This window comes from Macaca mulatta, chromosome 7 (assembly GCF_049350105.2).
Source record: "Macaca mulatta isolate MMU2019108-1 chromosome 7, T2T-MMU8v2.0, whole genome shotgun sequence".
In the NCBI taxonomy this organism is placed as follows: Eukaryota; Metazoa; Chordata; class Mammalia; order Primates; family Cercopithecidae; genus Macaca; species Macaca mulatta.
The window spans coordinates 10,749,669-10,762,677 of NC_133412.1; the positions used below are offsets into that span (position 1 = coordinate 10,749,669).

The following is a 13,009-nucleotide window of genomic DNA, read 5'->3' on the forward strand; positions in this document are numbered from 1 at the left end:
GGAAGGTACTGTGCTCTGTAGTTGAGGTATAGCAGCCTAAGGTAGTCATGATGAAAAGTTTTCCAGAATGCAGGTTATGGTAAGAAAGGATGTTGAGAATGAACATAAGGTAATATCTTAATTTTGTGTAAGGGAACACAGACTAGGAAGATATCTAGAAAAGGCGAAATGAAGTGATCAAGAGGGGATAGAAAATACAATAAATAAGAGGCCACATAATCTGGCTTGTATGAGACCAACCCTTCCTCTGAAAACAGCTGCACAGGCTGGATACAGTACCTTCAAAAAAAATGGAAGGTTTCAATAACCAAGCCAGCCAAAACATACGCACAAAATATTGCACACAGAATGTACGTGCACTGAGGTGAGCCCACCTTCATCTTTGTTTTCCCCCTCAGCACATTTGCTGATTTGCAGAACTAGGGAATGGGATCTTGCATTAGCTCAGTTGTGCTAAAGAGTCAGATTAGACATAGGTTCAGCCAAGGCTTCTGGAACTCAAGGGTCCAAGAGTCCAGAGTAGAGAGAACTGCAAAAACATGTGCCTAAAATTCTACATGCAGTTTCCTCTAGAATCCTAAGCTGACCGTGGATGGGGTGTGAAGCCAAAATAGTAAACGCAAAACTGCTGTGATCATGAAGAGCAAAGCAGAGATGTTGACATTATGACAGTACTAGGGATATACAAGTCAGGGTTCAGGGTGTGACAAGTTGGAATGACCCTGGGAAATACAGTAGGCTTTCAGTTGAGCTTCAGAAAAGCTACACCCCGGGAATGAGGGCTACACGCTGGAAATAAGAACAAATGGAAAATAAATGCCAAAAACTCATCCTCTACTCTTACCAGCCTATCAGAAGAAAATTCAATCCTCTGTAGAGTACAGTAATACCGTCTAGAGCCTCTACAGTTTTTGAGACCTACTAAGGCATTGGTAGCATTTAAAGAAAGTAGAATTTGTGGATCTGGGCTGTAACTCTGGGTGGGCAGGGACACACTCCAAGGACTCTGCAAATGTGGAGAGATCTCATTTCGCATTGTTGACTTATTGTACCTGTCCATGCCTTTCTCTTCTAGGACCATAGCCCGCACATTCATTTAACTGTTAGAATGTATGTGTGAACTGGGGAGGTGCTTTTATGAACTCTCCACAGCTGGTGCGATAGTGCTCAGCTCTCGACAGGGCGACGCTGCTTCATTTCCTAGGAAGCATGTTAAGTGCCCTCTCTAAAAATACAAAGGATGTCTGAATCTGTGCCGTGTTTTATGAAATGAACAAAACAGTAATCAACAGAAACCAATCAAGCACAAACACAATGAAACACCTGATGAGTAGCCACTTTAAAGCACCCTCTTTCCTATTCCCACCTTAGGCTTCTTCTCCCTGCTCTTCAGTTGTAAGATTTCTCCGAGAGAAAGAAGGACCTTAGGAACTGGGCTGCTGAGATCAGTAGGGTTCATAATAACAACATTCTAGCAACTGCATCTCCCCCCAGTTCTCATTACTTTCTCATTTGGCTGGCCAGTTTAAAGGTGTTATCTGAACAAGCAAAACCTAAGAATTTTGGTCTTTAAGGACCAGAAATCTGGGACCCAGGCCAAAGTAAACGTAGTGGCAATGTATTACTAAACCCCAATGCAGCATTGCTAACCAGTTGCTGAGGTGTTCTGACAAAGGAATATTTTCTAACAGTTAGTGATTCCAATGGTAACAGTGTCCTTTGCTAATGCTCACACTGCAGTATACAGATGGGATGCAAAGTCTTGTTTCAAAAATGAACAAGACTGAATTCTAATTCATCATATCAGGAAGTACCTTCAAAATAATAAAAAGCAAGGAAAAGATTTTTCACATGGAAAGGAAAATAAGTTGCTTCTTTAAGCTAAAAATGAGAGAGGCCAACAATCTTTATTCTATAGATACTTTCTAGAGCCACACGTTTTGTCCGTGTTGACATGTAGACTTCCAGGATCTACACATTGTCTGTCTTTGCTTACTTCCATCAAGAGGAAACCATGTCAAGGAACTTGGATCAGGATTTGACCTCGACTTGAACCAGGATCAAACTGTCTCACTTAACACACTTGATCTTTTTTTTTGTCGTTGTTGTTGTTGTTTTTTTGTTTTTTTTGTTTTTTTTTTTTTGAGACGGAGTCTCGCTCTGTTGCCCAGGCTGGAGTGCAGTGGCCGGATCTCAGCTTACTGCAAGCTCCGCCTCCCGGGTTTACACCATTCTCCTGCCTCAGCCTCCCGAGTAGCTGGGATTACAGGCGTGTGCCACCACTCCCGGCTAATTTTTTGTATTTTTTAGTAGAGACGGGGTTTCACCATGTTAGCCAGGATGGTCTCGATCTCCTGACCTCGTGATCTGCCTGTCTCGGCCTCCCAAAGTGCTGGGATTACAGGCTTGAGCCACCGCGCCTGGCCCACTTGATCGTTTTAAGGGAAAAAGCCACTGACCTCCACATAAAAAGTGGGTAGCCCCTCCCAAAAAAATTGTGTCATGGTGTCCTTAGTGACAAGTACATATGCTTAGCTTCCAGATAACTGGTCTAACATCAGTACTATACTGCCTCTGATAATAAACACTCATTGAGCACCTATTAGATTCTAGGTACCATGCCAGTTGATGACATGTAAATCATTGAATCCTGCAAACAACCCTCTAAGATAAGTCCGTTTGCAGATGGTGAAATCCAAAGCAAATGGGGGTTAAGTAACTTGCCCAAGGTCACACAGCTGGTAAGTGGCATAGCAGGACTAGACAAAGGTCTGCTGATATCAGAGCCCATGCTTTCAAATTGGCTCTCTAGCCTCCAAGAGAAGCCAGCTACCACCTTGAGCTGCTTTCCCCAGCCCTACAGTTAACTAACTCAGTGTAGTTGGCCTTCAGTCGAGAAACCAAGCCTGATCCCAGCACAGGGTTTTGCTTTACATTGTCTTTTTCTTCAATTCATCTCTGGAGGAAGAGACTTGGAACACAGTGACTTTTCCCATTTCCAAGGGTAAGATTCCATGTTCATTTTAAGAGAAAAATCAATTATGAGATATGTTATCACCCTTTCAAATCTAGGCCTGAGGAATGTGTCATAACTCATACCATGGTGGCACATAAAATTTCATTTTCATCAAAGCACTGTGTCTAAGGAATGATGCACATGTCACTAACAGGGCATATGGGTGCAATAACTTTGCTAATGTCCCATTCTCAAAATGGACGCAGGGGAGCTTATTTGGAGAAAGGAATAAGAGGGATGAGGGAAATACTGTGGGAAATGTTGACTGCCCATATGTGGAATAATTGTAACCTTAGAGCTTCTGTCCCTTGCCACGTGGGTAGGTCATACTCCATCAGGAAGGCCACATGGATGATGGATTAACACTGCAGAGATGCCAGCGTGAGGAGTCCCAGGCTGCTCGGATCATCCGGAACACTACAGCCTTATTCAGCCAGTTTGTCAGGTATGTTAGCTCCTTTCCTCCTCTACCTAGTGAGTTTGACTCTGTGGCCTTCCAACACCACCACCCACCTCTTTTTGATACTGTGAATGTTTTCAGGAAATAATGATACACCAGCAAAGAGTTTTACCATCAAGAGCTTGAGGCTGAAACAGATTTCCTACACAGGTGAACTCCTACTAGCTTCACCCTTTGCTCAACAAATGCCCAAGCTCCATTAGTTATTCAGATTGGAGGGATGAATATCCAAGATCTTTGCATGACAATTAAGTGAAAAGAGCTGGAGTGCATTGGTCCATTTTATATTTGTGTGTAAAGAGAAAAACAGCAAAGAGGAACTGATACACTCCCCATGTATTATGTAGGAAGGGTTTCTCCATCATTTAGAATTGCTGCTATGGTTTGGATCAAAGTAGCTTTGCACTGGAAGCTTGGGTTACCCAACTGTGGCTGTGGCTTAAATGAGAAAATTAACTGAACTGCCTGCTTGGATCATAATCCCTCCAGTCTAAATAATGCTTCCAAAACAGAACTCTGTGGATTGTTCTCACCAATTACCATGAGAAACTGATTCTGTTGTAAACTGTGCAGTGTTCCAAGATCATTCTTCTCTTGTAGGAAAATCTCTCGAAAGCCAAGGGGTGTAAATTACATGTGTGAATTTGCATGAAATGAGAACTTTGTTTTAGATCTTGACTTTTCTTGCTGTTGAAAGACTGCAGTCCAAGGGATGTGTATTAGGAAACAGGCTGGGCTGCCGTTGCAGTTCAGAGTAAACTTTTACTTCTTGTTTAGGTAATAATATAAAGTAGGTAGGTGGTTTAAGGAAAATAGGTGGCCTAGCTACTGGGGCTCAGGTTCCTTCCATCTTGCTGTTCTGACATCTCCCAAGATTCTTAAAGTGCATCCCTGGACCAGAGCATCAGCATCACTTGCAAACTTGTTAAAAAATGCAGATTCTCAGGTTTTACCTCAAACCCACTGAATCAGATACCCTCAGAATAAGATCCAGCAACTCATATTGTTATAGGCCCTCCAGGTGATGCTGATGCATACTAAAGTTTAAACATGACTGCCCTACAATAGAGATCTTAACCTTGGCCACATGCTAGATTTATCTGGGGAGGTTTTAATACCCTGATGCCCAGGCTACATCTTAAACCAATTACATCAGAATCTGCAGATGTTGGATCCAAATGCCGGTATTTTATTGAAGCTCCCTAGGTGATTCTGACATCAGCCTCAGTTGAGAACTGCTATCCTGGGATGTTTCTCCATTCACATGGTCAAAATGTCCAGAACAGATTATAGAGGAAAAAAGCAGAGGCAGAAGTAGGAAGAGTTACCTTCTTTCTACCTAGAAGTAGAGAGAAGTAGAAAGAGGCAGAAGCTGCGATGTCTTGGGGGAAAGGGAGAGTGATTGCTACTGTGTAAAGCTTTCTGGAGAGCTGATGAAAACGTTCTGAAACTGATCATGGCAAAGGTTGCACAACTCTGAATATTCCCAAAGCTACTGAACCTTTGAATTGTACCCTTTAAATGGGTGATCATATGATATGTGAACTGTATTTCAATTAAGTTGTTATTTTAAAAAGTCAGTGGGAGTTATGTGCCTGACAATGGGGAAATTATTTTTAAACATCTTTATTGAGGTAGAATTTACATATTACAAAATTCATCCTTTTAAATGTACAGTTCCATGAGATTTTGTTTGTTTTTTGTTTGAGATAGGGTCTCACTGCAGCCTTTCCGCCATCTGAGCTCAAGCAATCTTCCCACCTTAGCCTCCTGAGTAGCTGTGACCACGCATAAATACCATCACACCAATATTTTTTTAATTTTTTGTAGAGATGGTGTCTCACTATATTGCCCAGGCTGGTCTCAAATTGCTGGGCACAAGTGATCCTCTCACCTCAGCCTCCCAAAATGTTGGCATTATAGGCATGAGCCAGCATCCCTGGCCAATTCAGTCAGCTTTCATATATTTATTTGCAGAGCCTTACAACCATCACTGCAGTTCAGTTTTAGAACGTTTCCATCCCTCCAAAAATATCTCCTCATTGCAGTTTATTCTAGTTGCCACCTACAGCCCTAGGCAACCACTAATCTGCTTTCTGTCTCAATTTAATACATTAATAAATCATGAAATATGTTGTCTTTTGAATCTGGCCTTTTCACTTGGCATTATATTTTTGAAGCTTATTATTTTGTTTCTTCACTTATTTATTGCTGCAGAGTGTTCTTTGTGTGTGTGTGTGTGTGTGTGTGCGCGCGCGCGCGTGTGTGTGTGTGTAGAGGGAGAGTTCTATATAGATAGAGATGCATATATATCACATTTTACTCATTTAGTTGATGAACAGTTGATAGTTTCCATTTTGATTACTAAGAATAATGTTTTTTGGATATTAGTGTAAAAGTTTTCAGATATGGTTTCTGTTTCTCTTGGGTAAATAGGAGTGAAATTGTTGAGTCATATATAAATTTGTATAATGTTTTGATATATTTTTATTGTGGTAAAATATATATCACATCCAACTTATCATTTTAGCCATTTTTAAGTTTAGTGTCATCACCACTATCCATCTCCACATTTTTTAATCATCCCAAACTGAAACTCTGTATTTATTAAACGAGAACTCCCTATTCTCCTCTCCCTCAGCCCCTTATAACTTCTACTGACTCTTTGCTTCTATGAATTTAGCTATTCTCAGTACCTCATATAAGTGGAGGCACATAGTATTTGTCCTTTTGTGTCTGGCTTATCTCACTTAGCAAAATATCTTCAAGGTTTGTCCATGTTGTAACACGTAACATGATTTCATTCCTTTTTAAGGTTGAATAATATTCCATTTTATATAAATACCATGTTTTATTTATTCAATTGGGTATGTTTAACTTTATAAGAAACTGAAAAATCTGTTTTCCAAAGTGGATGTACCATTTTACATTTCTCTTAGAAATGTCTGAAGTTTCTTTTCATTACATCTTTTCCTCCATTTGTCACTATCTGACTTTTTGATTGTAGCCATACTAGTAGCTATGATACTAGTAGATATTATCGTGGTGGTTTTACTTTGAATTTCCAGAATGAATAATGATACTGGACATCTTATCATGTGCTTATTAGCCATTCATGTATCTTCTTTGGTAAAATGTAATTAAGTATTTTGCCTTTTCAAATTGGGTCATTTGTCTTAAAATTAAAATTTGAGAGTTGTTTGTATCTTCTGATTATGAGTTTTTTGCCATATTTATGATTTGCAAATATTTTCTCTTGGTCTTTGGCTTTTCTTCTCATTTTTTTAAAATGGTGTCTTTTGAAGCACAAATGTTTTATTTTTGATTAAGTTCAATTTAACATATTTATGGATTGTGCTTTTGGTGTCATACCTGAGAACTCTTTACTCAAATCATCATGATTTTCTCCTCTATGTTTTTCTAAAAGTTTCAGAATTTTAGCGTTTACATTTAGGTCTGTGATCCATTTTGAGTCTATTTCTGTGCATAGTATGAGGTAAACGTTTAAATTAATATTTTTGTATGTGGCCATATGGATATCAGATTTTTCCGTGCACGGTTTTCTGGAAAGACAACATTTCCCCATCAAGTGACCTTGGCACTTTTGTCAAAAGCCAAGTGATCATAAATGTAAGAGTTTCTTTCTGGGCTCTTAGTTCTCTTCCATTGATCTGTATGCCTGTCATTATTCAAAAATAACACTGTCTTAATTAATGTACCTATAGTAAGTATTGAAATAATGTAGAGTGAATGCTCCAATTTTGTACTTCTTTTCAAAATTATTTTGGTGCTTCTGGGTCCTTTGTATTCCCATGTGAATTTAAGGGTGAGTTTATTTTTGTCCAAAAAAATTCTGCTGGAATTTTCATAGGTATTAAATTGAATCTAGAGATCGTTTTGGAGGACTGTTAGCCTCATAATATTAAGTCTCCCAATCTACAAACATAATATGTCTATTTATTCTTCTTTAATTATTTTCAGGAAGATATTGTGGTTTTTATTATATAAGTCTTGCACTTATTTTATGAAATATATTCCTATGTATTTGATTCTTTTTGGTGCTACTACAAATAGAATCATTTTTTGATTTCATTTCAGATTATTTTCTGCTGGTATATAGAAATTAAGTTTTAGAAATATTGGACTTATGTCACTGACCTAATGGAAATTATTTATTCAGTGGGCTTTTTGGAGAGCAGGTGGATTCTTTAGAATTTTTTACATACAGGATTATGTCCTCTGTGAATAAAAAGATATTTATTTTTTTCTTTCCAATAGGGATGCCCTCTATTTGTTTTTCTTACATGATTGTACTGGCTAGAATATCCACTACAATGTGGAATAAAAGTGATGTGAACAGACATTCTTGTCTTGTTCCTGATCTAAGGTGGGGGTGGGGAGAGGGCAGGAAACATCAGTTTTTCACCATTAAGTGTGGTTTTGGCTGTAGGATTTTTGTAGATGCCCTTTATCAGGTAGAGGAAGTTCCCTTCTATTCCTAGTTTGTTGAGAGCTTTTATCTGGAATGAGCATTAGATTTGATCAAATGCTTTTTCTTGGTCTGTGGATATGAACATATAGTTTTGTCCTTTGTTAATATGGTTTATTACATTAACTGGTGGGAAATCGGGTATTGGTGTTTCTGTTACTGTTGAATTGTTATCTTCTACTTCAATTCCATCAGTTTTTGCTTCACATATTTTGGTTTCTGTTGTTAGGTGCTTATATGTTTATAACAGATGTATATTTCTGATAAATTTGCCCTTTTGTAATTTTAAACTCTTTTCTTTTTTTCTCTATGAACATTTTTGTCTTAAGTCTATTTCACAGAGCCATTCCAGGTGTCTTATGTGTAGATAATGTTTTTTGTTTGTATGGCATGTTGTCGTCAGTCCTTGTACTTTTAACCTATTTGTGTCCTTGAATATAAAGTGTGTCCCTTGTAGACAACATATATTTGATTTTTAAAAATAGTCTGACAATCTCTCCCTTTCATTGGTATGCCTAATCCATTTATAAGTAATGTAATTATTTAGATAACTGGATTTATGTCTGCCACTTTGCTATTTATTTCTTATGTCTCTTTTATTTATTTATTTATTTATTTATTTTTTGGTCCTCTGTTCCTCCCTTACTACCTTTTTTTGTGTTAAATATTCTCTAGTGTAACATTTTAATTATTTTGGGTTTTTAAAAATACTTTTTTGAGGAGTTCTTTTCTTTTTTTTTTTTCTTTTTTTTTTTTGAGACAGAGTCTCGTTCTGTTGCTCAGGCTGGAGTGCAGTGGCGCAATCTCGGCTCACTGCAAGCTCCGCCTCCCGGGTTCACGCCATTCTCCTGCCTCAGCCTCCTGAGTAGCTGGAACTACAGGTGCCCGCCACCATGCCTGGCTAATTTTTTGTTTTTTGGTAGAGACGGTGTTTCACCGTGTTAGCCAGGATGGTCTCGATCTCCTGACCTCGTGATCCGCCTGCCTTGGCCCCCCAAAGTGGTGCGATTACAGGCGTGAGCCACTGCCCGGCCGAGGAGTTATTTTCTTAGTGGTTGCTCTAGGGAATTGAATATATATTTAACTTGAAATAATGCACTTCAAATTAATACTAACTTAACAAATAAAGCAACTTTGCATTAACATTTTTCCATTCTTTGCCTAATCCTTTGTGATAATATTGCCACTTGTATTACATCTTCATAAGTTATAAGCTCAGCAACATTGTTTTATAATTATTTTATGGAGTTTTTTAAAATCAATTACAGGAACAAAAGAGGAAGATATGTATTTTTATATTGCTTCCAGTATTTACCTGCATAGTTACCTTTACCAGCGTTCTTTATTTCTTTGCGTGGATTCTAGTTACTGTTTGGTGTCATTTTCTTTCAGCCTGAGGGACTTCCCTTAGTATTTCTTACAAGACAAGCCTGTGACCATTTGCTGACGGGCCTGTATGTGTGGCTGGATTTTGTTTTCTGCTTGTGTGGGAAGCAGTAGATAGCTAGGGTCCTCTCCAGTTTTTCCTGAGCATGTGTGTGGCCTTGCACATTGCCTACTCGGCCCTATCAGAGCTGTTTCGCCATGAGGCAGTAGGGGGAGGGACATGGAAGCATCAACAGGCTGAAACACTGAAATTAAAAAAAAATAAATTAAAAAAATATATGTATATATACACACACATACATACACACACACACACACACACACACATACATATATAGACACACTGGGCCGGGTGCTGTGGCTCACTCCTGTAATCCCAGCACTTTGGGAGGCCAAGGCACGTGGATCACCTGAGGTCGGGGTTTGGAGACCAGCCTGACCAACATGGAGAAAACTGTCTTTACTAAAGATACAAAAATAGGCCAGGTACAGTGGCTCAGGCTTGTAATCTCAGCACTTTGGGAGGCTGACGGGCGGATCACATGGTTAGGAGATCGAGACCATCTTGGCTAACATGGTGAAACCCAGTCTCTACTAAAAAATTCAAAAAATTAGCCAGGCATGGTGGCGGCACCTGTAGTCCCAGCTACTCAGGAGGCTGAGGCAGGAGAATGGTATGAACCTAGGAGGTGGAGCTTGCAGTGAGCCGAGAGCATGCCACTGCACTCCAGCCTGGGCGACAGAGCAACACTCCATCTCAAAAAAACAAAAAACAAAAATAGCCGGGCATAGTGGCGCATGCCTGTAATCCCAGCTACTCAGGAGGCTGAGGTAGGAGAATCACTTGAACCCAAGAGGTGGAGGTTGCAGTGGGCCAAGATCGCGCCATAGCACTCCAACCTGGGCAACAGTAGTGAAACTCTATCTCAAACAATAAAATAAAAAATAAAAATAAAATAAATATTTGATTTTTTGCATGCCTTTAGTCAATTTCCAGAGTCCAGAGATTGTTGTTTTGAATGGTTTTGTCCAATTTTATTATTATTTTGTGAGAGAAAGGATTTACTGAGCTCTTTACTCAGCTATTAGGTCCCACCCTCAAGAGGGAAATTCTTGATTCTTCCAGGCACAGGATATTTTAGAAAAAGAGGACTAATGAAAAAATATCAATGCTGAGGGGGTGTGGGCTGCGAAAGTTATAGTATATTTGGATTTTTTAATAGCTAGGCAGTAAAGGAGAAAAAAACATTTTGGAAGTAGATTCTTCTTCCCCATCTCTTTTGAGAAACCAACTTTGTATGCTGTGTGCGCATGGAAACCAGGAGGAGGGGTGGCCTTCTGGGAGCACATTAAGGCTAAGGGAATAGGGAAGGAACAAGAAAGAAAAATGAAGAAGAGGTTAAAGTTTCATCATGCTATCTCATCATCCTCTGTAGAGTTGCTGGGAACTGTCCAGTAGAATGAACAGTGTGATCGATTAAGGAGTCTGAAAAACTCTGCCGAGGAAAAGATACTGTCAGCTGTCCTCTAAGTTTAACCTTAGAAGAGAGACAGCAAATAAATCATTATGTTATGATAAATATTCAGAATCACCTGGGATCTCACTTGAATTTAATAAAAGAATTCATTGGCAAAGGCCCAAGAATATAGTGGGACAGGCTATAGGGAGTTGAAGAAGGTGGGGAGGGATAGGTGCCAGTTGTAGTTATTTCTGAGTTGAGGCTCTGACTTATGTCTGGACATTGGGCTTTTCTCTCTGAGGTTCTTTTAGAGTAGAATATGAACACCATGATGCTTTCCAGAAGTAATGTCTGTTTTCACCATTGCTTCCCATGCCAAGCATGTGATATGTCTTATTTTTTGAGGAAGGAATGAATCTGCCCTAGTCTAGTAGAGGACAATAATATTCATGTTTCTTCAAGGGACAAGATGAAGTAGTCCAGCAATGAGAGCCCAACAGACAAAAAATTAGACCTGAAGGACCCTGGCAATCAAAGAATGCACCTTTCCTATTTTCCAGGTGCTAAATGGAAGCATAAGAGGCCTAGCAGCAACCCAGATATCACACTGATAATGCCAGTGGCAAAGCTGAGACCTGAAATGTCCAACTCCCTGTATGGTGCCTATGCTGCCTCAGTGAGCTACAAAAAATGTCTATAAACCTCTTGCTGTCATCTTTTCCAATCATATAAAGAATTATTCTTGACCAGCCTCGGTGTCTCTAGTAAAATGAAAGTGTTTTGAAAAAAAAAAGCAAGGCCGGGCGCGGTGGCTCAAGCCTGTAATCCCAGCACTTTGGGAGGCCGAGGCGGGTGGATCACGAGGTCAGGAGATCGAGACTATCCTGGCTAACATGGTGAAACCCCGTCTCTACTAAAAATACAAAAAACTAGCCGGGCGTGGTGGCGGGCGCCTGTAGTCTCAGCTACTTGGGAGGCTGAGGCGGGAGAATGGCGTGAACCCGGGAGGCGGAGCTTGCAGTGAGCCGAGATCACGCCACTGCACTCCAGCCTGGGAGACGCAGCGAGACTCCGTCTCAAAAAAAAAAACAAAACAAAACAAAAAACAAAAAGCAAAAAGCAAGCTCTGGAGCCGGCCCGAAATACTGAGGAAAAATGTGTTCACTGAACGCAGAAGTGGGGAGTCATATTGAATTGAGTTTCATACTGCCAAGGCTTCATCTCATGTACTCATGGCATTCTCTTCCCTACTATTTTTGTGTCTAATAATATCCCAGGTAGTCATTTGCAAACACTAACTGAGAACTTGCAACATGCCAGGCACTGCCAGGAGTTGAATACACACTGATGTGCCTCCCTGCCTCTAATAAGCTTACAGTCCCCCATTATTCCTTCCCCATTGCGTGCATTTGGCATTTTTAATACAAAATTGGAATTATCACCTCACAGCCTGATTGCTTTCAGAATTTTTTGAGGCTTTGTTTGGGACTAGATGAAAATCTTGCCTTAGCATGTATGCAAATTAATATATAGCAGTTGGTGAATAAGCAAATATACTATAAATGCCTAGGAGAGATCATTAGAAATTGGCCATCAAGAAGCAGCCATGCTAAATGCTCCAGTTAAAAGACACAGAATGGCAAGCTGGGTAAGTAGTCAAGACCCATTCATGAGCTGTATTCAAGAGACCCATCTCACGTCACGTGCAAAGACACACATAAGCTTGAAATAAAGGCCAGAGGAAAATTTACCAAGCAAATGCAAAGCAGAAAAAAGCAGGGGTTACAATCTTGGTTTTTGACAAGACAGACTTTAAACGAACTAAGATCAAAAAAGACAAAGAAGGGCATTACGTAATGATAAAGCATTCAATTCAACAAGAAGAGCTAACTGTCCTAAATATATATGTACCTAATACAGGAGCACCCAGATTTATAAAACAAGTTCTTAGAGACCTACAAAGAGACTTAGACTCCCACACAATAATAGTGAGAGACTTTAACACCCACTGTCAATATTAGATTATTGAGACAGAAAGTTAACAAAGATACTCAGGACCTCAATATCAGTTCTGGATCAAGTGGACCTGATAAATGTCTACAGAACTCTCCACCCAAAAACAACAGAATATACATTCTTCTCAGTGCCACATGACACTTACTCTAAAATCAATCACATAATTGCAAGTAAAAGACTTC

General features: G+C 39.6%; 1 protein-coding gene across 1 annotated transcript in view; it reads left to right on the top strand.

The window, feature by feature from the left end:
- RYR3 (ryanodine receptor 3) overlaps positions 1 to 13,009 on the top strand; it is a 566,953-nt gene that overhangs the window by 263,693 nt on the left and 290,251 nt on the right. The window contains exon 12 of the mRNA XM_028850703.2: positions 3,340 to 3,461. Coding sequence (XP_028706536.2) covers positions 3,340 to 3,461 — 122 coding nt within the window. The remainder of the gene's footprint in view (positions 1 to 3,339; positions 3,462 to 13,009) is intronic.